This window comes from Carassius carassius, chromosome 28 (assembly GCF_963082965.1).
Source record: "Carassius carassius chromosome 28, fCarCar2.1, whole genome shotgun sequence".
Taxonomy (NCBI): Eukaryota; Metazoa; Chordata; class Actinopteri; order Cypriniformes; family Cyprinidae; genus Carassius; species Carassius carassius.
In genome coordinates this window covers 10,035,933-10,063,893 of record NC_081782.1, presented here as the reverse complement: position 1 = coordinate 10,063,893, position 27,961 = coordinate 10,035,933, and the positions used below count along the sequence as shown (strand labels likewise).

The following is a 27,961-nucleotide window of genomic DNA, read 5'->3' as shown; positions in this document are numbered from 1 at the left end:
GCATAAGAGCTATAAAGATGAGTAGGAGGAGCGTGTGAACTGCTCGGGGGTGTGGCTTTCTCACCTGTGTCAGGTGACATTTCAATTTGCTTATAACTCAAAAGACTGATGGCTATGTTAAGTGACCTGAAACAGTGTTTCTATTTGTCGCACAGCGTAACGTTGTTTTTTTTTCTTTGATGTGTGTTAGTAAAGTATACCTGGCATTTAAAACCTGATCAGAAGTATTTTCACCCCGAGGATGAAAACTTTTGCACCTGTATGATTCCTGAAACCCCGAGGGATTCCCTGAAGGAGAAAACGGAAGCAGGAGTTAGGACAGGTTTTGCACGTAAGTGTTAAGAGGAGTACACAGCAGTAATATCTACTGCATTTTTAAAGCACGAGTATTTTAAACCGCTTGCAAACATTGTTCACGTGCTTCTACACCGCGCGTGTATTTCGTCAGCGTAGTTTGTAATTATAAACGTACGTGTACGTTTTCTAACAAAGTCTTATTTATCACGCATTGAACTTAATTTTCTTGAAATGTACTGGGATTTAAACATTTGGGGAATATAATTGTAGTTGCCCACGTTACTGTGTGCAAAGGGTGTGTTTAAGTGTTTTGCGTCTATAAGCCATTGTTTTCAAAGTATTTAAATGTGTTGCTGTGGAATGCTAGGCTATGCATGACTCACTTGGTTGACAACACCAGGCCATTAGGTTACAGACTACTGCTGAATGTGATGCTTCATGCCCATTGATTATTCCCACAAAGTCATCTGATGCCCACTGTGTGTGTGATGCCTCTTGTAGTTCAAACCGGGCCTGTATTCTGGGTCAAAAATCTTTTGTTGTTTATTTAATTAATTATATAAGGCTTAAATGGCATTTTCAACCATAATTGGTCCTAGAGCCTGCTTTTTGCTACATGCTATGAGCGAAGCAAAAGCTTTGGCACATTTTAGAATAATAGTGATTTGAAAGTTATCAAAAATGTTAAATGGAAGTATTGGAATTGGTGTTGAGCAACAATATTAAACGAGTCAGAGCTTGTATTTTAGCATACATTTTAGTAGCCACAGTTTGTCTAAAATATAGCTCTATTTATTTTTAACCCAAAAATGAACATTTTATCATTTACTCACCCTCATGCCATTCAAAACTATATACAAGTTTCTTTCTTATGTTGAACATAAAATAAGTTATTTTGAAGAATGATAGTAATCAAACAGTTGATGGTCCCCATTGACTTCCATAGTATTTTGAAAGTGAAAGTGAAGTGACATTCAGCCAAGTATGGTGACCCATACTCGGAATTTGTGCTCTGCGTTTAACCCATCCAAAGTGCACACACACAGAGCAGTGATAACACACACACACACACGGTGAGCACACACCCAGAGCAGTGGGCAGCCATTTATGCTGCGGCGCCCGGGGAGCAGTTGGGGGTTCGATGCCTTGCTCAAGGGCACCTAAGTCGTGGTATTGAAGGTGGAGAGAGAACTGTACATGCACTCCCCCCACCCACAATTCCTGCCGGCCCAGGACTCGAACTCACAACCTTTCGACTGGGAGTCCGACTCTCTAACCATTAGGCCACAACTTCCCCTTTTTTCCATACTATGGATGTCAATGGGGACCAACAACTGTTTGGTTTTTCGGAATTCTTCAGAATATCTTATGTTCAACATAAGAGAAACTTATACAGGTTTGGAATGGCATGAGGGTTAGTAAATTATGTTTGACTGTTGTCAACTATTCCTTTAGGACTTTTTAAGTATCGATTTAAAAACAAAATTACGGTTATCCTACACCAGGGGTAGGCAACGTCGGTCCTAGAGTGCCGATGTCCTGCAAAGTTTAACTCCAACCCTGAAAAAAACCTCACTTGTCTGTAGCCTTAGTAATCCTGAAGACCTTGGTTAGCTTGTTCGGGTGTGTTTGATTGGGGTTAGAGCTAAACTCTGCAGGACAGTGGCACTCCAGGACCAACGTTGCCTATCCCTCTCCTACACTATCTGGACCAACTCGATTGTAAAGAAATGCAGACTTTGGATTTCATGGATTTCAAGACCTGAACTGAATCAGTGTTGTACTTTGCTAGACCTCTTGCTCTTATCTCAATCTTCCAGGAGCCTTCCAGTGAGCCCTTTAAAAACAATTAACCGATTTGCAGTCAATATACCCTCTAATTTGATGTTTACAATGACTTTCGTTCTTTTTTTCAAATGCAGACCTAAAACCTGATGATTCGGAGTACAACTTAGGGTTTAAGCAGTGTCAGGAGAAAGTGCTGTGAGCTCAAAGAATAAGTTCTCTTGCTTGAACTTGCCTGTTCTGTGGCATCCTGATTTAAACAGACCCCAGAAGTTATATTATTTGAAGAGCATTAGTTGAAAGAAATGTATGTGGGTTTAAAGGGCAAAAGAGAGCTTCCTGCTTTGTCTTTTCTTTCTAAATATCCCCTCCCAGGCCCATTATGTTTCAAGCCAGGGTGTAGATGCGTTCCACAAAACACACTTCTTTGGCAGAATGACACCATGCTGAGTTTAATGATGAATGGCGTCATGCATCGGTAGTAATTGACCATTCAGTCTAATGCTGCTCCTGGCTTTCATTGTTATGCTTTTTTTTAAAATAAAGAGCGCTTTCTCCTCACTGTTGCTCCTGGCCAGTTTCTTTGCTGAAACTGCAGATGCCCCCTGAGCAGAGCTTTGTTTGAAAACCAAGAATCAGGTTTCACCAACACTTGTAAAGGATGAATGATGGTTTTGTATTCTGGCTTGCACAGATGACGAGAGCAGGAGAGGATAATTAACATTTCATTATTAATTATATTACAATAAAATATGAACATTTTAATAATAATAGTACGGTACTCTGTGTGTTTGAGTTATAATATATAATTATGATGATGATGAAGGGTCCACAGGACACACAATATATCTAAAGTAACCAGATAGCAGTAACAACGAAAATAATAGTGTGTAATAGTATATGAAATGATAAACTACTGTATATTTTATAAATGGATATAATTACAATATAGTGACATAAATAATTTTTATATTAATTTATAGTTAAACCTTAATTATAAATTCATTATTAATAAATAATACAATATATTTATAGTAAATGTAAAGATTTATAAACCTCATTTTTAGTAAATATTTAATCAAAATATTTATGTATTATTATTATTCTGTTATTGTCTTTAATTTTAATAAGTGAATTGTTGTTGTTATTTATTTCTGTTCTGTTTTTTTTCTGTTCTGAAAAGTTCTGTTTGAAGAGATTAGAGCGAGAGATTCTGTCTTTATCTTTCTCCCTGAGAGAATGACCTTGCTTCAGGCTGTAACAGTGATGTGTCTAACAGACATTCTGCTGTGTAGAACTTGCTGTCTGTCCTTGAATGAATCCTCAGTCATCAGGTGAATGAGTCTGCGTTATTCTCCCTGAGCACAACACCTGTCAGGCGTCTGCTAGCTGGGGAATCACAGCTGAGAGAACAATCATTTCCATCTCCAGCCACGACGCTTCATGTGGAGCGTCAGAATTCATCTTATCGAGTGCTTTTTGGAGTTCCTTGCCTTTGGCTATATGCTCCAATTCATGGATGCCGTCCTCGTTATATCTTTGATATTATCACAAAAAAGCAGATGATTCTTTGTCATCTGTTGTTTTTGAAACGGTGTTAAACATGGGAAATGAAGGCAATTCCAGGAGGATGCGGTTTGAGGACTCTCACCAGATTGAGAGTGCTGTAAATGGGATTAGAAGAAGTCTGGATTGGATTTGGAGGCTGATCTAGCTACTTGAATTACATACTGACAATTTCTCAGAGCATTCAGCTCCTATTAGGAGTATTAAGGCCACAGTCAGTCTTAAATTGAGACACATTTTCTGTTTAATGGCAAATTAGATGTAATGAACTGTAATTCACAGGAGTTTGCTGTACCAAGGCTCTTTTGCTCTTCTGCACAGCTTGGTCTCCGAGGGGCCGGGGAGAGGAGGGGGCCCGGTTCATCTCTTGCTTTGTGTGTGTAGTGGATCAGATCAGGTGTCCTGGCACTGGCCTCTTCTCTCTATCCGGGTGCTGAGAAAGGCCTGTTTGTTTGTGATTTGGGCCTGTGGCACCAAAGAGACAATGAGTGCAGTCTCTGTGAGGACGGGGAGGGAGAGCTGAGGGTTCGGGATTGGAGCATGTGGAGCACCAGGGTCCTTATCTCCCCCGTGTTCATGAGCAGTGAGCACCCATCAGTCCCTCAGGTCGCCTCTATGAGACGGCACAGATGGGAGTGGGTGGAACACTGTCACTTCACTGGGAGTCTGCGCACACATGTTTTCGATTAAAAATACATTTACCCAACAGGTTGACTCAATCAAGCAACTATTTTAGCCTGTCATAGTTTTGAGACTTTCACTGATTAAATGGTTTTGATTGAAGACCAAGGACTTACGTTGGACATTAAGTGGTGACCCAACACGATTCTATGTTTACCATGGGGAACATAAGCCAAATATACAGAATTATTAAAATGCATTTGCAACTGTGGTGTTGTTTAATGTAATGTATGTATATGTTTTATTTTTATATAAATGTGCAATGCATTAATTTTAATGTTAAGTAAATTTATTCATACATGTAGTAATTCACATTAAGTTATATGTTCATAGTTTGTTAATGTATAAAAGTTGGTTTATGTCTCAAATGTTGGTCCTTGGGTCTAATTAGTATTTACTATAGAGCTTTTCAGTGATGTTTTCAGTGGTGTGATTGATTTAGAGTTATTAGACATGCTGTTAAACTCATTTTTGTCCTCTACCTGAAATTAATCGATAGAATCTGGGCTGAAATTGTCAGTTCTACTTTTTGCTTGGCAGTGTGTGAGATGTGATTCAGTACGAGCCCTGAGCTTGGCAAGAGATGGGTGTTTACTGCTTCGGATGAAAACAGCAACAGCCTGAGCTTTTAGAGTGTTATGACCTTTCCCTGGCTTATCATAAACAGAGCGAAGTAATTGTCATTGGCCACCGAAAGGGTAACATTACCTCCGTTTGCCGTGAGCTTTATTCAGCGCCAAGGAGACAAGCGCCCCTTTATTCGCCATTAAGAAAGAAAAATTATGTTTTCCCCAGCAATGTTCATTTTCTGTGAGGGTGTTTTGTGCCTGTACTGAGGTGTCATGTGATCTGGAAAAATGGACTATAAAAGCTGAATAAGAAGCCCGAGATGGATTCGAGCTGAATTGATGTATTAAATGCATCATTACTTTTCATTTGCTTCCACATGCAGACTCATCCCGCGTCACCTTTCGCCTAAATGGAAGGGCTTTTTTGTCCCCCATCACTTTCACAGATAGCAGTTTGCGTGTTTATTCAACACCAGTTCATTAAAATGTGGGCTGTGTTATAGAAAGGTCCCCAGATGCACCTGCCTCATCTGTTTCTAGCCAAACCACCGACACTAGCTGAAGAGGATGACTAAGCATCTGTAATCGTGCCTGTCATTTCCATCCTTGTGTGTCTCAAGCTGCTTTTTGATCCTTCTGTCTATATTAATTTAGTATGATCCTTGTCCGTGGCTTTCTTGCAGGATTACACGTGTATAATTACCATGGTCAAGCTATCTATGACTGGACTGTAGGGATGGGATGGTATGAAAATTTAATATCACGATTATAGTGACTAAAATTATCACGATTATCAATATTATCACGGTTTTGTTGAAACGAGATGAAAGTGTTAAAAAATAGTTGATGCTCACACTGAAAACATTTCAGCAAGTTTTATATTTAATAATCAACAAACAACTAATAAAACAAGCAACTCTATGCACTTAATTTAAAGAAAGATTAAATTCTGTGGCATTTCCTTCCTTACAATGAAAAGTGTAGAAGCATAGAAAAGCATAGAAAAGTCACTGACTTTCGCCATTCCTTCTCGAAAAAAAACAAAAAAACATTGTGCGCTGCGCTTGCGTCAGACTGTTGCTGGCTGGACATGATTTAATAGCGAGTTATTAAAACCGCGATAATCAAACACTGTTTTAATGATAATTCATTTTTAAACGATATTACTAACCTTCAGCACATTTTATCACGGTTATCGATAAAACCGGTTATCGTCCCATCCCTACTGGACTGGATACCAAAACGGGCATATTTGTTAATTTTACCTGTGGGGGTGTGTGTGTTTGTTTGTTTAGTGGTTTATATATTTTATTTTAGTAGTTTATTTAGTAGTTTATTTTGTATTTGTTTTATTTAATCTTATTTGACTTGGGTTTTAATTGAACATTTTATGAATGTATTTACAAAACATTTTCATTTTGAGTTGTTCATTTTTTTTTGTATGATTTATATTGTTGTGTGTGTGTGTGTGTATGTGTATATATTATAGTTTTATGATTCAAAAATAATTAACAAATTAAAATTAACAATTTATGAAATTTGTCTTTTTTTAGGTTTATTTTAGGCTTTATTTGACTTGGGTCTTAATTTATGCAACATTTGTTGAATATTTAATTTCTGATTTTTATTTTTATTTTTTATTTTATTTCATGACTTGTATATTTATAATGTGATATTTTTATTCTTTGACTATTTGGTTTCTTTTTTTTATTGGTTATGATTATATTGTGTGTGTGTGTAATCATAATTTTTTTTTTTGACTTTACGAAGTGTTTTTATTGACATTTATCTATTAACTTACGATTGTATTTTTAAAAAAAAATTACTTATTAATTTCTCATTAATTGAATTTTGCTTAGTATTTACAGATGCTTTGTCTGAATTTGCCCTAATGTAATTAAATTACATATGTATTGTAATGTAATCTCATGCTGTTATCTGATCCTGCTTTCTATAATAATTTTCCATCCTCCTTTTCTATGACTTTCTTCCAGGATAACATGTATATGATTACCATAGTCATAGGTACCATAGGTTTGTTTTTTTTGCTAGAACATTATATGTAACTTAATCTGGGCTGGGATGTGCTGTAGGCCTACAGGGTGAAAATCAGGGTGAAATCCGATTCTTAACGTCCCATTTCCAGTCATTGTGTCACTGCACGCCTGTTGGGTGTCACGCGTCCACACCTGTTCCTCAAGACTCAAGCTCACCAATGAGATGGGAAATGGCCTGCAGCCTGCTATAAGTTTGATCACTTCTGAAAAGGTTAGGAACAGAGTATGGATCGCAGTCGTGTTTGCAATCCATTACTCCTCGGATGAGAGCAACATTCTGTGCTGGTTGAGAAAAGCAATAACATTGTTTTTGATTTTCAACCTGACTGCTTTGAGCCTCAGTCCAGTGCCTTAATGCCCTCCACTGGGGCAAACTCACAGCGGACCCTGAGAAATGACCGTCATTTCGGCTGAGCCTGAAGTCTATGTGTACCTGCGGTGGAGGTGGCCGAGGCAGACGGCAAGGTTGTGGGTGAATAATGGCCGTCTAACTTTGAGTTATAAGCTGATCTGGCTTAAAGTTTTAAAAGGACCATTCTCCCCGAATGATTTTTTTATAAGGAAAGTCCATTCATAAATACAAACGTGGGCCGCTGTTGAGACTCACATAGGCTTTTAAGCTCTTCTTGAAGTGTTTGTTAGTTGTGAGGTCAGCCGAAGGCGCTTTTTGGGAGCATCAGTCTTGATTGACAGCAGCCACGGCCTGGCATCGCTAACCTTGCTCTGTCAGCCACATTATGCAGGTATTAGAGTGAGGAAAATCTATTTGGCTTTTTTCTGCCAGGGCTGGGGAGGCAGCGTCGTAACTCCTTTGGGTAATGGGCATAAAACTGATTTATGGTTTTTGATGGCTGAAGTTATACCCCAGAGCACAGGAGCCTTTTCTTGATGTCTGAGGTGTCTGGAAGTTTTAATGCGTCTGTCATGCAGAGAAACCACAGCTTTTCTAACAAGATACTGCACTTGTGGGCTTCTCTGCACTGTGAATGAATCGTGCAATTCTTTTGTGATGAGAGATTTTAAGGTGGAAACTTTCAAAGAAATTAGTATTCATTTGTATTGGTTGGCTATAATTTGTATAAGCCCTCCGACCTGTATTGACTCTGTTTTTTTTATTATTATTATTTTTTATGATTTATTTCTTTTTTTCTATTTTTTTAATTATTTTTGTATTTATGAAGTCTAATTTCATTAGATTAAAAAATAAAAATCATAAAATAATTGATAATGTATTTTTGATTTGTAAATTTTATGAATGTATTTATGAAATTCAATTATTCATGATTTTAATTCGATTTTGTCAATGGTAATTGCTTTGAAATTTTTATGAATGTATTTGTTTGATTTTATGAAATGTATTTTTCAAAATTGTATTCATTCATGATTTTATTTGATATTAGCAATTATTTTAGTGTTTGTGTAAAAAAAAAAAAGTTTTTGGATCATTATGAAATATATTTATTCATGACTTTCATTTAGGAATCATGATAATTATTTGAAGTTATATGTTTGATGTTTTTATGCCTATTTTATTTATTAAATATATTAAAAAAAAAAAATTAAATTCTTTAACGGGTCATTTAAGTTTTTCACTATTTTAATCACATTTTGGTTTAATAGTTTAGTTTTAAAACTCACAAATATATATTTAAAACAATTTATTTCTCAATGAATATCTGCTCATAAGCTGCATGCATAGTCATAAAATAGCAAATCGCTGTTAAAAATAGTTTTCGATGCTTCCCAAAAAATTTTAATGTCAACTACCATACACCTGTATAACTTTTTTTTTTGTTTTTTTTTTTGTTTTTTTTTTTCATGCGCAGAAAAGAAAACCTCCCACAATGCATTTACCTCCTCATAAGGAAGAATACAATACTGAAAGAGCTCCGTTTTGACAACAGGGTCACAATATGTCTGTGCATCATGTTGTGTTGGAGCCTAATGAACTGACCTCCCTTTGTGTTCTTGTAAACAGGTGGCACTTGGTGATGCCAGGATGTTAGAAGAGACGTCACTCAAAACCAGTCACAATGGAAACACCAGAGTAGGCCACAGAGGAAGTGATGAAGAAGAGAAGCAAACATGTGTTGATATGAACCCCCAAAGTGGTCTCTACCTACAGTCCTCTGAGACCTGCTTTCCTTCGAGAAGCTCTCAAATGCATGATTATTTGAAGGAGTTCTCTGAGTGCTCGTCCATTGGAGACTTAAGCCAAGATGCTTCCTTTTCCCTCGAGAGCTGCATCAAGTGAGGAGCTGTCGATGTATATTGGCATCCTGTCTGTATCTTTACAGGTTGTTCTACCTAATTGTTTCTCATTGGTCCATCAGGCTGGAGAGAAGGTGGATGCTGTGGTACGAATTCAAGAAAGAGCTCTCCTGTTTGGATGACTGGCTTCGATCAGCTGAGAAAATGGCAGCATCCCCAAACTCCAGCCATGTGCTGTATGTTACAGCAAAAGAGGAGTTACAAAAATATGAGGTAATGAGACCTTTGGTCTACATTCATGCAGTTATATGCTTAATTTAAGGGTCAGTGACAAATAAGTATCCATGATAATGAAAGAGATGGAAAAAAAAGAAAGGAAAAAATGTCTGCCAAAAATGCATTGTTGAAATGCATGCTAAGGATCTATAAATATACTTCTATAAATAATTTTTTTAGGAATTCTTTTTATTAATTAAAATAAAAAATAAAAAAAAATAAAAAAATCTATACACTTGAGTGTATTCATGTTAATGTGGGCATCTTGATCAATATTTTAAAAACTAAATTAAATCTTGGAGTTAAAAAATATTATTTATTTTTACAAATTATGTAATATTTAAAAAAAGTTTTTGGAGAGTCACATGATGAATTATCATAACCTGAGTTAACCCTGCAAAAATTTAAAAACATTTTGTGTAAAAAAAAAAAAAAAAAAGTGTAAGACAGCGGGAAAAAAAATAGGCCTACATCCATATCACTTAACATAATAAAACTTATTACTATGTATACATACATGTATTTTCAATAACTCTCATAGATTTATACTAAAAATTGTGGTAATTTAACCGTAATTATTAAATATTATTTTATACTTTTTTAAACGCACTTTTGTAAAAAAATAAAAAATAAAAAAATAATGCAAGTAATTTCATTTTTTTTTTTATAATTTAAATTAAAACCTAGTGACTTTTACAAGTATTCGTTATTTGGATGTATGAATTATTATAATTATTATTATTATTTATTTATTTTTTTTATTATGGTTTAAATCTGAGGATGATAACTAAAACGGAGTTGCCAAAGGACAAATTCCCTTCAAACTCTGGCAGTAGTGTTATTTTACAAGTAGAGAACAAGACCATCTACAATTAGTCATTACAGGTGTCTGTTGCTGAGTGGATGCCAGCCAGCGTTTTGACACTTTCTACAATGAAAGAAAATGAAATCAACGGCACATAGACACCGTTCCAAACGCACAGACAGCACACTTCCTCAGACTGTCTAGATGCCCGGGACCCGTGCCAGTGATGATAAATGACACCAAATGGTCATCAAACTCCTTGGCTCTCCTCCTCAGCAACATTGCACCTCCCTCAGTCTTAACCCCTTGCACTAATTTCTTAAAATAACCCGCTTTAGCTAATCAGGGAACAGGTGGGATGTATTTTTTTAACATCCGGTGGTTACTTTTTGCATTTAGTGGGGGTTACCACTTAGTTAATCGCATGATCTCACTGTGTTTTTGTATCTACTTCCAGAACCTGCGTGCTGAGGCCAGGATACGTTTAACCCAGCTGGACGGACTGACCCAGAGGAGTCGAACTCTGGTTGGCCTGTTCAGAGGTGCTATGGGTGCACGGCTCATGGAAATGATAAAGGACTGCGGACAGCGCTGGGATCAGCTCAGCAACACTGTGGAGACTGTGTGCCGCAGGTTGAAGGTATATAAAGATCATCAAGCTGCTCAAAGGTGTCATATTTTAACCCTTTGGTGCTGTTGTGAGGGGAAAAAAACCCTTTTTTTTTACTTTATCAGAATGGTACTGTACTTGGTAAAGCTTTTGGCATTTGCTATTTGAACACACACACACACACACACACACACAAATCATGAACACAATTCAAAAAGGTTAAATAGACCTGAAAGAGTCATACTTGTTCTTTTTACAGTCAAAAATGACTGCATAGGAAATGAATGTGAAATGAATTTAATCTATTGTAAATATTTGGTATTGCACTCCCCCTATTTTTTATTTATTTATTTTTTTGAGATATCAACCTCAAATTTGGAGCACACATTTTTTCAGTTTTCCATTTAAAAAATGCTTTTAAAAACTTTATATGAAACCTTTATTTTATTATATAGTATTTTTGTGCATATTTTTCATAACCATTCATGGACGGGATTTCTAAATTGCCTAAAAATGTTGTCAGGCTCCTCTGTGTAGGTTCACTTTGTGAAATTAAAAGCTATTTTAAAAGCTGTCTAACATAACTGAACATAAACATAGGAGCCTGAAAAAAAAAATGCTAATTTTAGAAGAAAATTTCAAATGGCTCTTGCAGGTTTTTGCATCTCTTCATATAAAAAATGTTTTTTAATACAGCTCTTTAGATTTAGGATTTAGAATATAACTTGTTCTAAATTTGAAGCCGATATATAATAGCATAAGACACTTGCACTATATTGTATGTTTATTGTTAATTTATTTAAACTGTCCAAATTCTTAAATTCTCTTTTTTTTGGAGATGAAAACCAGAAAAAGCCAATTTTTGAAAGATGTTTTCTTTGCTACTTTCTCTCTTGTCCCTTTCCTGCCTTCATTTTAATCCCATTAACTCTTTATCCATACAGCCTTCTGCTCTGCCTGCGTTTATCTTACATAATTCTGTCCTTCCAGCCGCAATGACCCCTGCGCACTGTTGGGCTGTGCTTGAATGCACTGCATATGCCCCCCTTACCATGGGCTTCTATGTTTGGTTTATGGCATTTCCGCTCCCTGTCTGCCACATTGACGTCCTTGTTGTAATTTTGATGTGTCTCCCTGTCAGTCTGAGTCTATGCTAAAAACAGTATCAGGGTGTAGACGGTCAGACAGAATCATGCTCTGTCTGTCTGTGTGTGTGTGCAACAGCATTTCGTCTGCCAGCGGGAGGATTTTGAGAGGCAGAGGGAGGAGATGGCAGTGTGGCTGGTTGATCTGGACCTCCGGCTGACTGAAGTGGAGCACTTCTCAGGCAAAGACACCTGCTCGAAGATGCACCAGCTTCAGGTACTTACAGGAAAACAAGGATCGACCGGATTTGTCCATGCAGCTTTGTATTTATTTATTTTTTTGGTCCTCTGGGTAGTTGGCTCTGTGGGTTACAAGTGCAGTTCTTTAACCCTTGAGTTGCAGGTACAAATCCCAAAAATGCCAAGTTGGTCAGTCTTGAGAAAACGCGTCCAGGTCACGTTTCACCCAAAAAGAAAATTAATATATTTAGCATTGGGAAAAAAAAGTCTACTTTTAGGACTATTAACGTTTGTCATAATTGGGTCATAATTGTTAATGTGTCCAGACATTTTACTTTTTTTTTTTAAATAAGTAAATAAATAATTCAACTGTTAATTGTACTTAAGTAATAATGAAAAATTAACAGTTTCTTAATTTTATTGTAAAAAAATATTGTATCAAAATATTAAATTATTTGTTAATGTATTAAAAATATATAATTTTTTAAATACACTAATATTTTAATATCATTTTTACTATAACAACTTGTAATGCAACAAAAGTAAAATTAACTATTTAAATGACACATTAAAATTCTTTAAATTATAAAAATAAACATTATAATAGTTTAAAATAATATATTAAAATCTTTTATTTAATGTTATGTATAATCCTCATTACTGAAATCTGCTCTTATAAAATGTATGTAAGCTTTTACATTGTGACATTTTAATGGTCCTAAGGTTTTTTTTTTTTTTTTGTATAGAGCTTAAATGGTTCTAAACACACAATCAGGTAGTTCTGAAGAACTTTATTAGGTGGTTATGATGTGTTTAATTAGGGTTGGAACTAAACTTTCATGGTTGTGGCCCTCCAGGAATGGAATTGAATGCCCTAGACCTATAAAAGTAATATAACTGAATGTATAAAGGATGTATATCATATATGATTTTTTTAGTGTGTGTGTATTTGTCTCTCAGGGGTTTCAAGAGGCAGTTGGAGAGAGTGCGGGTCGACTGAATGATTTGCTCCAGCATGGAGAAGAGTTGATCCAAAGAAGCGAGCCGGCTGATGCCCAGGCCATCGAGAACCAGCTGCAGGAACTCCTGCTCCACTGTACCCGTGTCTTTCAGGGCCTGGGCCATCTGCACACGCGCCTGCTCAGCATGAGACTGGTATATATCCATGCATGGGCACAAATTATTTATTTTCAGCTGTGACAACTGTTTAAATCCTCAAACACTTTTCGCAGTCTCTTCTGAACTTGCATCTAATTCAATTGCACGATTATATTGGAATAAAATCAAGGTGCGTATAATCATTTAAACTCATTTGCCACCCAGTATGTTGGCTAACCAAGCGGCTGACTAATACAAAAAATTAGTAGCACTGCTACGTATAGCCAGTGTTTATGGTCAGTCCTCCATAGATCAGTATTATCACACAGCATATGCACAATTGACTATGAAACCTTGAAGAGTCCCTTTTCTGCCTTGATATTCCCCTGTTAGATTTTTTTATTTTATTTGATAATTTCATTTGTGCCATCTCAAGTGCACTTGCTCAGAGTAGGGCTGTTGCATTTTTCAGAAAATTATCCCAAGGGAAAGCTACTCAAGCATCCAACTTCATACGTTCTGGCAGAAAAGTCATGAATGCACCCCCTGAATAGCCTGAATAGTTGTCTTGTAGCCAAGCAGCCACTGTACAATACACGTACTGTCCATTTGAACAGTTCCTTGTGTGAGCCTTTGTCTCTTTAGGTCCAAGCGGATCACGTAAAGACATGCTAAAAATGTAGCGTGCTTATGTTCTTTATGCTGTTGTCAGATATAGAACGTTTATAGAGTCCCACACCAGACATCTCGGAACGAATTACCACTGCATTTTTTCCATAGCTTAGAAGCACACAATGCCTATAATGTGTAGCAATTTTTTTTCCACACCCTGGATCAGCATGTTTTCAGAATTTCCATTAGTGTTTTTTTTTTTTTTTTTTTTTCAATTGCATTGTATAGATAATCACTTATATTTAACCAATTTTCACGTCAAATATATATTTTCATATAAAAATATATACATTATAAAATTATAACTTTTACTCATAGGTTGCTATTGATCAAATAATCCTTAAAAGGCATCGCAGTTCCTACAAAAAATATGATGCTGCACAGCTGTTTTCAACATTAATAACAATGATATTAATAAGAAATAGATACATATAGACAGTTCACACACACATTACATTACATTACATTATTCGATATGACCGCACTAGTTTTGTTTAATTTGTTTCTTGTGCTGTGGCAGGTTTTTGAGGAGGACTGGGCTCTGTGCGCTCCTGACTCTGGCTGTCCATCTGAGAGTATGCTGGAGGATGAGTGTTTTATAGACCGCAGCATGGCTCCTCAGTCCAGTCAAGATCACCTGGTCCTGGAGTGGGACCCTTCAGTGGACATTGGTGGTTCAATCTCTCATGATGGCACCGACTCGTCCTCTTTCAGTGCAGCTGCAGGTAGGGTTTTCCCCGTAATACAATCCAATGGTTCCTCCAAGCAAACATCTCCATGTCCATTACTTGTAAACGGGGGCAATGGTGATCATGAAATTTTAGCTGGTGATTAAATGTCATCTGAATAATTGTGATCCAGTGATTTGCAGGGTAAGCTTGAGACCCAAACCTTGAAGGTGTTTTTTTTTTAAACATTAAACTTAAAATCATATACAGAAATGTATAGCAGTGTTATTTTAATATTTACATACTATTGTTTATTAATATTTTGAGTTGACTTATTTTTATATTTTCTGTTTTCATTTTAGATTGTGTATTCCTAAATTGTTCATTTTTACTTCTTCAGTTTTACAGTATTTAGTATTTAGTTTTAAAACATCTAAGAAATCTTTCCTTGTTTTCCATTTAATATTTCTATTATTTTATTTCATTTACCAACATCAAGGTCCACATACTGTAGTTTTTTTTTTTTTTTTTATATAAACCCAGCCAGTTTAATTGTTGATGTCTGTTATTGCTGATGCTATGATTTATTAGAATATTTTTAGAATATATTTCTGTACTGAATTCACTTCCCACACATCATTTAAAGTGAATATTCAATTGAAACCGTAGCTTTTTGCATTCACTATGCATATTAACACCTTGTTTATTCTTTCATGTGCATGTGGTGTGAACCACCACAGGTGCTGCATAGGCATTTATGCTTCACGTGTGAATTACAATCAGGCCATTATGTAATAATCATGAACCCCAATGAGGACTGATGAGTTTATTGCGTTTCATAGCCCTTTATTATACAGAAACTGTAAATTTTACGCATCTGGAGCATCAACATTTCCTTTCTTCTCAGGTGTGCCTTACACAGATGAACCAGCCAAATATCCTGTGAGGAGAAGAGTCTACATGAGTCCTGTGGACTCGCAACCAGACAATGCTGCTGTCAGTGTCAAGCAGCCAGTAAGTCCATCTGACAGCTCAAACTTCATCTCATCCTTATTTACAATGGACCAAGAAACCACAGCCCACGTTTTAATGTATAATGTAGTGTATTTGCATACATTTTCCATCTAGCAACGAAATGAAATTGAAATGCAAATGAAGGGATTGCGTGGTCTCTTTTTGGGCTTTCAACTGAAAAGATCACAGTGTAGTCTCTTGTGTTGGTTTGCATGTATAGACATAAGCGCACGTGTTTCTTCACATGTTGTAGCATGCAGGGTACGTAACATGCAAATATACGGTTACATGTTTGTGTTGGTGTTTTTTTTTTTTTTTCTGTATTAAACACAGCTGGCTTTAAATGTAACTTTACAACAAATTAACCACTCTATTGCTAAAGTGCATTAAAGCAGTAGTTTTAAAATTAGGATCGAGGACCCTCAGGGGCTGCAAGGGAAAAAATTGTACTGTAAAAAAACAACAAATAAAAAAACTGTATAAATAAAAAGATTAAACTAAATGCATGATTCAAATAAATAAATTTAAATAAATATAACCGAACTATAATAGTATTATAGTTTACATATGAAAAAAAATGATAAAAATTAAACTTATTTAGTGATTATAAGAAAAATTAAAATATGTAACAAAATAAATTTTAAATATTCTACAAATATTTACACACTTATTTAAATTTTATTTAATAAGTGAATATAATTATTATAAATGGTATAGGTGTATAAATTGAGTCATTTAAAAAAACATTTGGAAATATATAAATCTGAAAGATTAAATGATTAAAGTAAATTAATATAAATGCATTTAAATAAAGAAATGTAAATAATCTAACAATACATTACAATAGTAATTGGGAAATTTTTAATTTCTATTATTCTATTCTGTGTTTTTTAAAGCTTAAAATGTAGCTCATTTTAGGATGGGGTCCCTCGCACAAGGATGATCACATTTAGCTATCCGTGGCATCTTTGATTAAAAACCCTTCATTAAAGGACATTACTTCATGTATTTATGGAAAACAAATGCATCTTTATATATATATTTATATATAAATATGTCTTTATTTAAATTTATCTTTAGAAGCAAGTCTTGATGCTAAAAATATCTATGAATATCATGCATGTGTGCATTTCTTTAATGACGCTAAATGCTGAACGCAGTTGCTGTGTTTTTCAGGGCATTAAGAAGAGCTTAGAGAATGCGGCTCCACCCCAGACGCCAGTGCCAGGTAAAGCCTTGGCTCCTGATTGGTTAGTGTGACTGGTGCCATCCACTGAAGGCAATGTCCCTCTCACAGCTTAATCACTCGATAATCATGGAAGAGCTGCTTTCAATTTGGCTTGTTTTCTAATATCCTTGAAAAATAGCCAAGAGCCACCAAAACCTCGATTTATGAGGGTCATGATATGCAAAGATCTCAACTTTTCAGCCTCTGAATTGTGATTTTAGCCCGTTGAAAGCAGCAGCTACTTCTCACATATTATATCTGGTGCTTGTATTCAGGAATTAGACATTTTATGGTATATATCTTGACTAATCCACAGTCAGCATCAGGAGTTATTTTCACTGCCTCATCCTGATTTGTTTATGCTTGGAGACTTTGCTAATCTCTGTTTTGCATGTGTGTGTGTGTGTTGTGGATACAGTCATCAGAACTGGCAAGCATCAGTACGCAGAACCATTTAAAACTAGGGCCACACCTGAAACGAGGGCTCCTGAATCTGTGACCTTTGACCCTGACCGTATCAGTGCTTGGCTGGGCCAGACACATCAACTTTGTTCTAAAGCTGTCCAGACAGAGCATGATGCACAGGTATATTTTGCTTGGTGTAAACACACAGTTAGGATGTTTTTCTTAGAATCCAGTTATGTTGTTCTGGGACCTGCGATTAGGGAGGCCTCACTAAGGTTCTATATTATACACAACTATTCAAAATATTGTTGGTTTGTTTGAAAGAAGTTCATGCTTTTATGCAGTCATATTTTTGAGCAATGCTTCAAATTGAACAAAAGTGACAGTTAAGACTTTTATACAAATAAAACTTAAAATGTCAAATAAATGCTTTTCTTTTGAACTGTATTCGATTTTAAGTCTGTTTCCAAAAAAATTAAGCTCAACTGTTTTCAGCATTGATGATAATAAGAAATGTTTTATGTGCACCAAATCAGCATATTAGATGGTTTCTGAAGGATCACTGAAGACTGGAGTAGTGATGCTGAAAATTCAGCTTTACCATCACAAGAATAGATGACATTTTAAAATATATTAATATCAAATAAATGCAGCCTTGGTGAGCATTAGACACTTCTTTCAAAAGCAATTAAAATCTTTTGAACGGTAGAGTATATAAACGTTTAATCTGCTCTGTGAGTAATGCTACTCATTACAATGTCTGTCAAAAACCATTTAATGGCTCCTGCAGATTACTTTTGACATTTAACTTGATGTCAGTATTATTGAATTTTTGCATGCAAAGTGACCGTGTTAATACCAGAAAGGTACATCAGTGTCACTTACTTAGCTGCTGCTGCCCATGTGTTTATAATCAATTGCAGATTATAAAATCATTAGACTATCAAATAGATTTAGACTACATTTTATATAGCCATTAATTATATAAAACCATTAAACTTTTCATCAATAGGACTCTCTCTCACAAAATGTCAATATAGAAAATGAATTTCTACATTTCTTGTGACCTTAGTTTTAGCTGTAGATTATTTTATAGATACATTTTAAATTCCCAAAGTCTGTGACTGCTTTAATTTATACTTTTTATTTAACCTGAAAATAAACTTATATAAATGGGGGTAAGAAATAATACAAATTGCATTAAATCACAAAAATGCACTAATGTGCTTTTTGGACATCATACAGTATATGTTCTTTTACACTGCAATGCATCTATAGTTTTGTTTATAACTTCCTGATTTTGTTCTGGATTTAATTTCTCCTTCATTGGTGTACATATGTAGTACTGCAGTCATAAATGTAGAATGGATAGTGCAATTGCGCATGGAGAAATCTTTTCCCAAATCTCGTTAAGACTAGACACTGCAGTTGCAGTCTGTATGCATTATAACAGTCTCTTCTCTGTTATAGTCATCATGCTGCTTTTCCACCATTAATAGATGTCACACTGGCTTTCTGAAGACCTGTTTGTGTCCTCAAGCTTTTACCCATGGAAATATTGATAAAAGATAATTTATGAATGTAGATTTAAACAACACTTATTTTAGGGATATCATAAAAGAAATGTTTATGAGGAATATGAAGCACATAGTATTCAGATGTGATAATAAATCAATCTCAAAAGAATCCGTACCATCTTGATTTAAAAAGCTCATCGTGAAATGGGGGGGGGGGGACGTTGGTTTCTGGGAAAGAGAATCCTCTGCACTGATGCAGAGGCCGATTTGCCTGCAGAAGCCTTGGAAAAACCGTCGAAAGAAGAGAGAGACTATTTCAATTTCAAAGAGCCTCTTGTAATTTCTCAGCGCTCATGGCTAATTGGCAGCTTTGCAGGGATGGGAAAAAGACCCACCGCTCTAACAGGCTCTATAATGGCTGCCGAAATTGTGGGCACAAACATAGTGAGGATCTGGCGCTGCAAAAGGGCCAAGAGCGCCTGTGTAATGTGTCACACGAGGCAGCGAATCTGTTGGTCCCATTAAAGGACTCAAAGAATGAGAGCAAAACAGAGAGCACAAAAAGACAGAGCTGCCTTGAACCTTATTAGTTAATGCAGCCCGTTTCTTTCGATTTACAAGCGCCTTTTGTAGCATAGCGACGCTGTCACATGTAGTGAGAACTCTGCTGTCCAATCATTGGCAATCGAAAGTGTTTGTTGCTTCTGTGAATCTTTTATAGGCGCGTTCCAGTTTTTCATCTCTGCCATTTGGAAAGGAGGAGGAAGGAGAGGAGTATCAAGAGAGCGTGCTCCCCCAGAGACGCCCCCACCCACCGCACACGTGCTTCACCCCCCGCCCATCCCGGTCATGTGACCTCCAGCTTCACTCTTACCAACGTCATGAAGACCCACAGGTATATCTCACTCACACAGACACGTACGCCCCTTCTGCACAAATGTCCTTTATATGTGTTATAAACACTGTTACTGCTTTTCTGATAACCTGGGGTTTGCGAATTAAAGCCAGGCCTGTTAATGTGTAGCAAATGTGGCGCCTTGCATGATTTTTATGATGTGCTTTACACCTCTTAACACACCCCACACATAATTGCGCTTGTAATGTACGCCAGTGCCAAAGAACTGGTAAACAATAGAGTCCCTGCAGGGCTTTGTTAATCTCAAGCTATTATCGTCTTGTCCCTCTCTGTCACTAGAGGCAGCAGGAGAGACTTTGTTTCCCTGACTCTTTGGAGGACAACACCCATGCAAAGTTGAGTCGGTGAGAAAGTGTGTTCCTATGCAGACTTCAATGGATCTGATTAATAAGCTGCTTGATTTATTATTGTAGCCATTACATATTCTCTAGTACTAAATTGCACCTTGAGTAATTAGTTTTTCTTTTTTCTTTCTATGAACAACTGGGAAAAATAGTCATTAGAAATGCATTAGCATTCAAAGGTGTTTTTTTTTTTTTTATAATTAATAACTTCAACAAGGACATATTAAATTGATTGAAAGTGACTTTAAAGATATTTATATTGTTAAAGTTTTTTCACAAAAATAAGCAGCACAACTGTTTTTAAAACTGATAATAAGAAATGTTTTTGATCAGCAAATCAGCATTTCTAAAGGATCATGACACTGAAGCCTGGAGTAATGGCTGCTTAAAATTTGGCTTTACCATCACTGGAGTAAATCATTTTAAAATATATTCAAATAGAATGGTTATGTTTGAATTGTAATATGACACACTATTACTATTTTAAAGTGATAATTTTTTCTCAAACTGACTTTTATTTCTTCAGCAGAACAACAACTGGTTCAGCAGAATTTTTTTTATTTTTAAACCATGAAAGTTAATGGGGTTCAATATTGTTTTGTACAACAGTTTTACTGTTGTACTCAAGATTCTTACCATTGAGCCAGTGATTTGGGCAAAAAAGGCATGTTTAAGGTCTATTGCCTGCAAAAATGCAATGAAAATCATTTGACAAAGTGAAGTCATATGCTTCCCTGACCAGTGAGGCCAATTTTGTCAGATTAATCAATTTAAATGGACTTTAACATCAAGCAAGGACACATATATTAGTTTGACTGTTTAAATGTTGCTGAAAGTTTTAGTGAGTGAATACAGTAGAGTTTCTTTAAGGACAGCCTTAGGTTGCAGTTCTACCTCACCAATGCATACCAAACTTAAATTGTGTAAAGAAATAAAAAAAATATTGATTTATGAGAGTCTAGCTCCCATCCTAATTAAACACACCTGAACCAGCTAATCAAGTCCTTTTTGGATTACTAAAAATAAACTTCCAGGGCAAGTTAGAGGTAAACTCTGCGGGACAACATTGCTTTTTCCCAATTACCACCATAGCAGAGAACTGATCTATCTACTTCTGAAAAATGGCCTTTTATCATGATGTATTTCTGTTTCCAGTGAACTGTGTGGACCGAAGGCTTCTGCTGGCAGCTTATTGCACAGTGACTCCTGGCTTTTGGGGCCCTTGAGGTTTTTTAACATGCGAAAGGCCTCCGCACCCCTGCTGGTCCTCCTATTTGCCCTCTTGCTTGCTGTGGTGATCTGGCCCCTCATCATGCTCTACAATACCTCATGCCATCAGTCCAATACTCTGACCCGCTCATTTCACTTGGCCCTACATTACAAAGGACCCCCTCCCACCTGAGGACACAAGCAATAATGGCAAAAAGTTTAATAAGCACACGCGGGATTGTTTTTGGGTTGTTGTTGGTCTATATATCCATTTAGATGCATGACCAGGGTTGCTTTGGTTATGGATTGTACAAAAGTGTCCTTAAGTGCCATCCATAAGATTTAAATATGGTTGGACTCGAGGCCATCAAAACTTATGAGTGCCAACTAGTATAACAATTGCACTTAATTCTGCTCTGACACAAATTTTCTCACAATGTCAGAGTGAGTTGTATAAAACTAAATTGATTTGACAGCTCTGGGATCATCTCTGTTTAAAACTGCCATGCTGAGCATGTGTTCTGGAATTTTTGACTGACGGATTAAGCTTTTTTGGCCAACCAGTTATTTATAGGTTTGTTAGAGGAAAAAAAAAAATTATAATAATTTATAAAAAAGCAGATCGGTTGTGAATGAAAGGGGTGTGTGTCTGCGAGTGCTTGCTTTAAGATTTTTTTGATGGTTTGTTTAAAAACTAGTTTTGTACAGAAAGAATATAATTGAAAATTTCATACTGCATTACAATATGCAATATTTGACCAAGAACCACTGTGCTGTATACTGTAATCGCTGTAACATTTATTTTTAAAAAAGGCATTCTGCACTGTATTTAATAGATCGCATGGGTCCAATGAAGAAGACACACAAGCAAGCTTTAAAGCGAGTCTTTGAGCTCATCAAGAATTGGTTTTGCACTGTTGTCCACTTTTTATGACTTGTAAAATAAAAGAGATGAGTGAAAACAAGTGGCTGGCTGTGGATGGTGACAATGGAATGCATGTAGAGTGATACGCCGTGTGATTCTCATTGGGGGAAGCAGTCAGTGTCTTTCTCTGGCTTGCTGGACAAGCTGAAAGAGGTTTTTGTGCTGCTGCCAGAGATGAACACTCAAAAAGATTATGAAAGAATGTTTCAAATTCAATTAGCAAACAAATGATCTTCGCTGGAAACGTTTGCAGATGGCCTTTCAACCTCATCTCGATCCATTCAGAGCTCTTGGGAGTTGAACTATAGTCAACGCTGCAGAAAATGAAGTGTTGTGTGCATGGGTAAGCATCCTGTCTTTGTTTGATAAGTTTATTTACTTGGCAAAAACAGAGTCTCAAATTGAACCATATACTGCTGCAAGTCTAGAGCCTATAAACCGAAAGCAATAAATTCTGGTATCCACCTGAGGAGGACATGAACAAACAGGGAGGATTTCTGTGGCAATAAAACCTTTAGAGGAAATAGATTTTTTTTTTTAACTCTGCCAAGGTATAGGAGGTCAGGGCTGCTGTTACAATATCAGTAATTGCTGATATAAAAAGCATTTGGACTGGGTGAAAAAGAATCATGAAGTAATGGTTCCTGTGAAAGAAGAGGAGATGGCTTTTCAATAAAACATGCAAATTAATTTATGTGGGCTGCGTAACTTGCATGATCTAGAACCAAATGTGACTTCTTTATTTTTTTTAATGAGTGTAAATGCATTTTAATTTAGGCTTCTAATTCCCTCTTGAGGTTGCTATCGTAGTTGACAGGGCAGATGTGTATCACAAAATGCAAAAAATGTGAGTTGGGACAACCTGACTTTGATTAGGCAGCATCACTAACCCAGTTTTGCGACGGTTGCTTAGAATTAATATGATGCTATTGACCACAACAGGCCTTGCTTATGTCGAGGGAATTGCCACGCTTGAGAAAAAAAAAAAAAGAAGAAAGTATTTTGTTTGTGCACCATTCAGCTGAAATCTGGACGAAGGCCCAGCAATTTGCATTCCAGTGCTTTTCATTATTTTAGTAACACCGTTAACATTAATAACACTGTAAAACACCACACAATTTTATATATACAGTACAGACCAAAAGTTTGGACACACCTTCTCATTCAAAGAGTTTTCTTTATTTTCATGACTATGAAAATTGTAGATTCACACTGAAGGCATCAAAACTATGAATTAACACACGTGGAATTATATATGGAATTATATACATAACAAAAAAGTGTGAAACAACTGAAAATATGTCATATTCTAGGTTCTTCAAAGTAGCCACCTTTTGCTTTGATTACTGCTTTGCACACTCTTGGCATTCTCTTGATGAGCTTCAAGAGGTAGTCACCTGAAATGGTCTTCCAACAGTCTTGAAGGAGTTCCCCGAGAGATGCTTAGCACTTGTTGGCCCTTTTGCCTTCTGTCTGCGGTCCAGCTCACCCCTAAACCATCTCGATTGGGTTCAGGTCCGGTGACTGTGGAGGCCAGGTCATCTGGCGCAGCACCCCATCACTCTCCTTCTTGGTCAAATAGCCCTTGATGCCTTCAGTGTGACTCTACAATTTTCATCGTCATGAAAATAAAGAAAACGAATGAGAAGGTGTGTCCAAACTTTTGGTCTGTACTGAATATACACGTCAGATACAAAAGTCTACATAAGTATATAAACTTACAAATATTATACTTAAAAATACAAATACTTTTATGAGATGGAGATGGAGCTTTTTATTAAATTAATTTTAACTACAATATAAACATTACAATTTATGAAAATGCTATGTTTATATAAATATTTTATGACAGAAGTATACTTATAAATATTAATAAATAAATATATATATATATATATATATATATATATATATATATATATTAAAAGTCAATAGTAGTATAGTAAAAATATAAAAGAGTGATATATTTTAATATATAAAATAAAAATTTAAAACTTAAAAATACAAATACTTTTATGAGAGGAGAGAGCTTTTTATTAAATTAATTTAAATAAATTTTTTAAATTAAATTTATGCATTTAGCAGACGCTTTTATCCAAAGCGACTTACAGAGCATTCAGGCTATCAACTTTTACATATCATGTGTTCCCAGGGAATCAAACCCCCAACCTTGCGCTTGAAAACGCAGTGCTCTACCAATTGAGCTACAGGAACACTATATATGTATATAAATATATATAACAAATATATATATATATATATATATATATATATATATATATATATATATATATATATATATATTTACAGTATAATCATATATGTAGCCTATATATTTAAATATTTATAAAGTAATATTTACTATTTACTTATGTAATAAATACATCGGTACAAATTACTTATGTAATACATTTTATGACTATACATATTAATTATTTTTTTTATTTATTATTATTATTATTTTTTTACCTTTAATTAAAAAGTTATATAGAGAGCGAGAGAAAGAGAAATCTTTCTATGAATAAATTTACCTATATATATTTATAATGGTTTTCTCAATGTTATATTTTGCTCCCTGGTCACCTAAACCATAAGCTAACACACTTATTGGGTACTCAATATTCAGACATCACTCTGGCATCAGAACCATGTCTGCACACGTTTTACGCTCTGCATGATGGACGGCGGCTGCACTGAAGCCTCTGTGATCAATACTAAAAGAAGCATTTCACAATGATTAGCTGTTGTTTTCAGATACCATTTCTGTGTCCTGCCAACACAAGTGGGCAAAGGTACTCAAGTAACTTAATGAGATAGCATGGAGCTAATCGACAGGATAGGGCACCATTGGCTGGGACCTTGGCTCCCAGAACCCCCCTCCCACACAGCAGGGCTCGGTCACAACAACACCAGTGATCGAGACTGACAGACTGTGCGCTAATAAAGAGATTACACGGAAATCCCTCTGAAGCCAACACTTCAGGACAGCGCTCGTTTGGAGATCTAGAACAGCTGCACCTCAAAGGTTGTCCATGCGTGAAGTTAATGTTACGTTTAGGCCACAAGGGACACATTAACCAATCAGCATTATATTATAAAAGGGCTGTCCACCAAGGCAGTGGGATGAAAGTCTCAACTTGCTTAATCGACAAAAGTCCCACAAATGAACAGCTGTCAGGTATAAAAATCACTTGTTAGTCTCAAATAATTACAGTTTAAAGGGATAGTTCACCCAAAAATGAAAATGGTGTCATCATTTACTCACCCTCATGTTGATCCAAACTTATGACTTACTTTTCTCTGATATTTTTACGGTGTTCAACTTTTGCTTTCCCCTCAAAAACATAGTCCTCATACACAGAAGAGGGTGAATAAATGATAACAAAAATTTTATTTGGGGGTTAATTATACCTTTAATGTCCAGTTGAAACTGAAGTAGCCTATTGATTAATCTGGATTAATCATTTGACAGCACTTATTTAAATACAATTAAAACGCATTTTATTTCAGCTAGTTCCCAGGGCCACATTTCTTCTTCTCTCCCACTTAATTTAACATGAAGTACTAAAAATTAACAAAAAATATGGATGTATTAAAAAAAATACTAAATATGACAAAACACATAAAATTGATAAAACAAAAATTAAAGTGAAAACAGAAACTATTAAATTGAATGAAAAAAAATGTTAACAAAAATGACAGTAGTATATTAATGACATTAAAACAACACTTGTTTACGATATGACCTGTAACATGCATTTCGAAAATAGATTTTCGTTAATGCCGACTTCTCGTTAATGTCTCGAGCATCTCTCAGTCTTCCAGTACATGTTATGATATTGCTGCGTCATCATCCGGACAGCAGCAGGCCTAGCCAGCTCTTATTTTGGATCCGATCAGGCCTGATGTAATCTCCCCTTATAAGAGCTGATGGATGTTTGGGGCTGGCAAGGAAATTAATAGGAAGGTACACAGCCAAAAAATGTTCATTCCACCAAAGTTCTCCTAGGTACAGGTTGCAGAGGAGTGAAGTATGCCAGAGCAATCTATTTCACACGGCAAGGCTGAAACCTAATTACACAGATTAATGTCCCATGGAAGGTGCCATTACCTAAATAGTCTCCTAAAAAAGGAGGAGACTTCACTTCAGCCCAAATATGCGGTTTAAATTCTAATGGATCCTTCAAATCTAGATTCAAATATGTACATCTTGACTTTCTCCAGTCTGCAGCTGGAGTAAGATTTTGTGCAGCCTTTAATTCCCCCTCTGCAGGCACTTCTCTTGACAATGACAGTAAGCCTGGATAAGTCTCCACACCGCCTTCTCCGACGTGAAATATTAACCAGGTCTGCCAGCAGCAGAGTGAAAGGCTAAACTTATCATTTAATACTGATTTCGTTTCCATGTCTTACCTGTTTAGTGTGCAAATGCCGGACTGATTAAACTACTTTTACTTTCACAGAGAGCTGCCAGGCACCCGGCGATAGGGGGCTAACAGAAGTTGATCAGCTCACTTCTGATCCTGATGTTTAAAACTGCATGTGGAAGCACGTGCTGGTCAACCCTCCATGACACCGGCTTCTTAAAATAAGACCTCGGTTGTGGCAGATGAGAGTGTGGGAAAACGGAGTTGACAGACGGATCCATGAGCTTGACGTGGCCTTCGGTTGAACATGTCAGAAGCACCCACCCCCAGCTTCACCCCACTGCTCACACACAAGCGCACTGTCGCAATGCATTAGCATGGCAGAAATAAACACACTTGCTCCTTCTACTCCATCCAAAGCCTGCATGAGTATTTCACAACAGCGGTGCAACATCTTCCCATCTCCATGCTAGAGCCTATGTGACATCAGATGTGCATTAGAGGCTTAGTGGCAGGATTTTGAGGGCTGTTGAAGGAAGAAGCGTGTGCTTGGAGTGTACAGTTTTTACAGATGCTATAACTGTGTGAAGAACAGTATTTTTTTTTTTTTTTTTAGGAACTCCTCATGACATTGAGACACAGGTTAGAAAAATGTCAAAAATGAATTCAGTCATTATTTGTTTTACCATTTTTGTATCACAACTGATGTAAATAATTTATTTGTAGCCATTTTGATACACTGTGGCAAGGCATTGCATTCTATCCATCCATCCATCCATCCATCTATCTATCGTTGGTAGTTGTTTGTTTGTATGCTTGCTTGTTTTCATTAATAAATTAATTTTCAAATTAATTAATCAGATTTCATACACAGTGGTTACAGTGGTGACTCTGGATTGTCTTAATTATTATGAAATAAAATTAAATTTATTAATTTATCCATCACTTTTCTTAGATACAATGCAAGGCATTGCATTGCCTTAATTTTCATTTGAATTAATCATTTATTGATCGATTGATTCATTATTCATTCATTCATTCACTTAAAAAAAAAATCATATTTCATACACAGTGGAAAGGCTTTGAATTGTCTTTAAATATTTCAATTATTTATTCATTTATCAATCAAATTGCATTGGTTATTCAAAGTAAGTAACAGCCATAATAAAGAGGAAAAAAAGAGACAGGAGTCATTTTTAAGTGATTTAAAAACAATGCATTTATGGATTAAAAATAACAAAATACATTAAAAATAATATAGTGCTATTAGAAAAGTGCAACAGTGCTCATGCAGTCACTGAATCTATCTGAATATATTTTTATTATATAAATTATTAATATTTCCCTATCCTGACCATGTATTATCAAGAGGCAGTAGCCCATACCGCCCAAGTGATCTATCATCTCTGAAGTGCA

General features: G+C 35.9%; 1 protein-coding gene across 2 annotated transcripts; it reads left to right on the top strand.

The window, feature by feature from the left end:
* The first annotated feature begins 8 nt into the window (after positions 1 to 8).
* On the top strand, positions 9 to 22,218 carry si:ch211-137a8.2 (uncharacterized protein LOC777613 homolog). 2 transcript variants are annotated; one of them, XM_059514234.1, is made up of 14 exons: positions 9 to 73; positions 191 to 331; positions 8,934 to 9,205; positions 9,289 to 9,439; positions 10,705 to 10,887; positions 12,082 to 12,219; positions 13,143 to 13,337; positions 14,473 to 14,677; positions 15,528 to 15,634; positions 16,811 to 16,862; positions 17,281 to 17,447; positions 19,506 to 19,679; positions 19,980 to 20,044; positions 21,200 to 22,218. In XM_059514234.1, exons 3-14 carry the CDS (start codon positions 8,955 to 8,957, stop codon positions 21,444 to 21,446), a joined length of 1,935 nt encoding a protein of 644 aa, XP_059370217.1. In that variant the 5' UTR covers positions 9 to 73; positions 191 to 331; positions 8,934 to 8,954; the 3' UTR covers positions 21,447 to 22,218. The 2 variants fall into 2 exon arrangements, with proteins under 2 accessions (XP_059370217.1, XP_059370216.1); XM_059514233.1 differs by lacking the exon at positions 9 to 73 and having other exon boundaries at positions 87 to 331.
* The last annotated feature ends 5,743 nt before the right edge of the window (positions 22,219 to 27,961 follow it).

Coding starts and splice junctions, on each gene's coding strand:
- si:ch211-137a8.2 (XM_059514234.1), top strand. CDS start 8,955: ATGTTAGAAGAGACGTCACTCAAAACCAGTCACAATGGAAACACCAGA. Junction 14,678..15,527: donor CTCTTTCAGTGCAGCTGCAG/GTAGGGTTTTCC, acceptor CTTTCTTCTCAG/GTGTGCCTTACACAGATGAA. Junction 16,863..17,280: donor ACCCCAGACGCCAGTGCCAG/GTAAAGCCTTGG, acceptor TTGTGGATACAG/TCATCAGAACTGGCAAGCAT.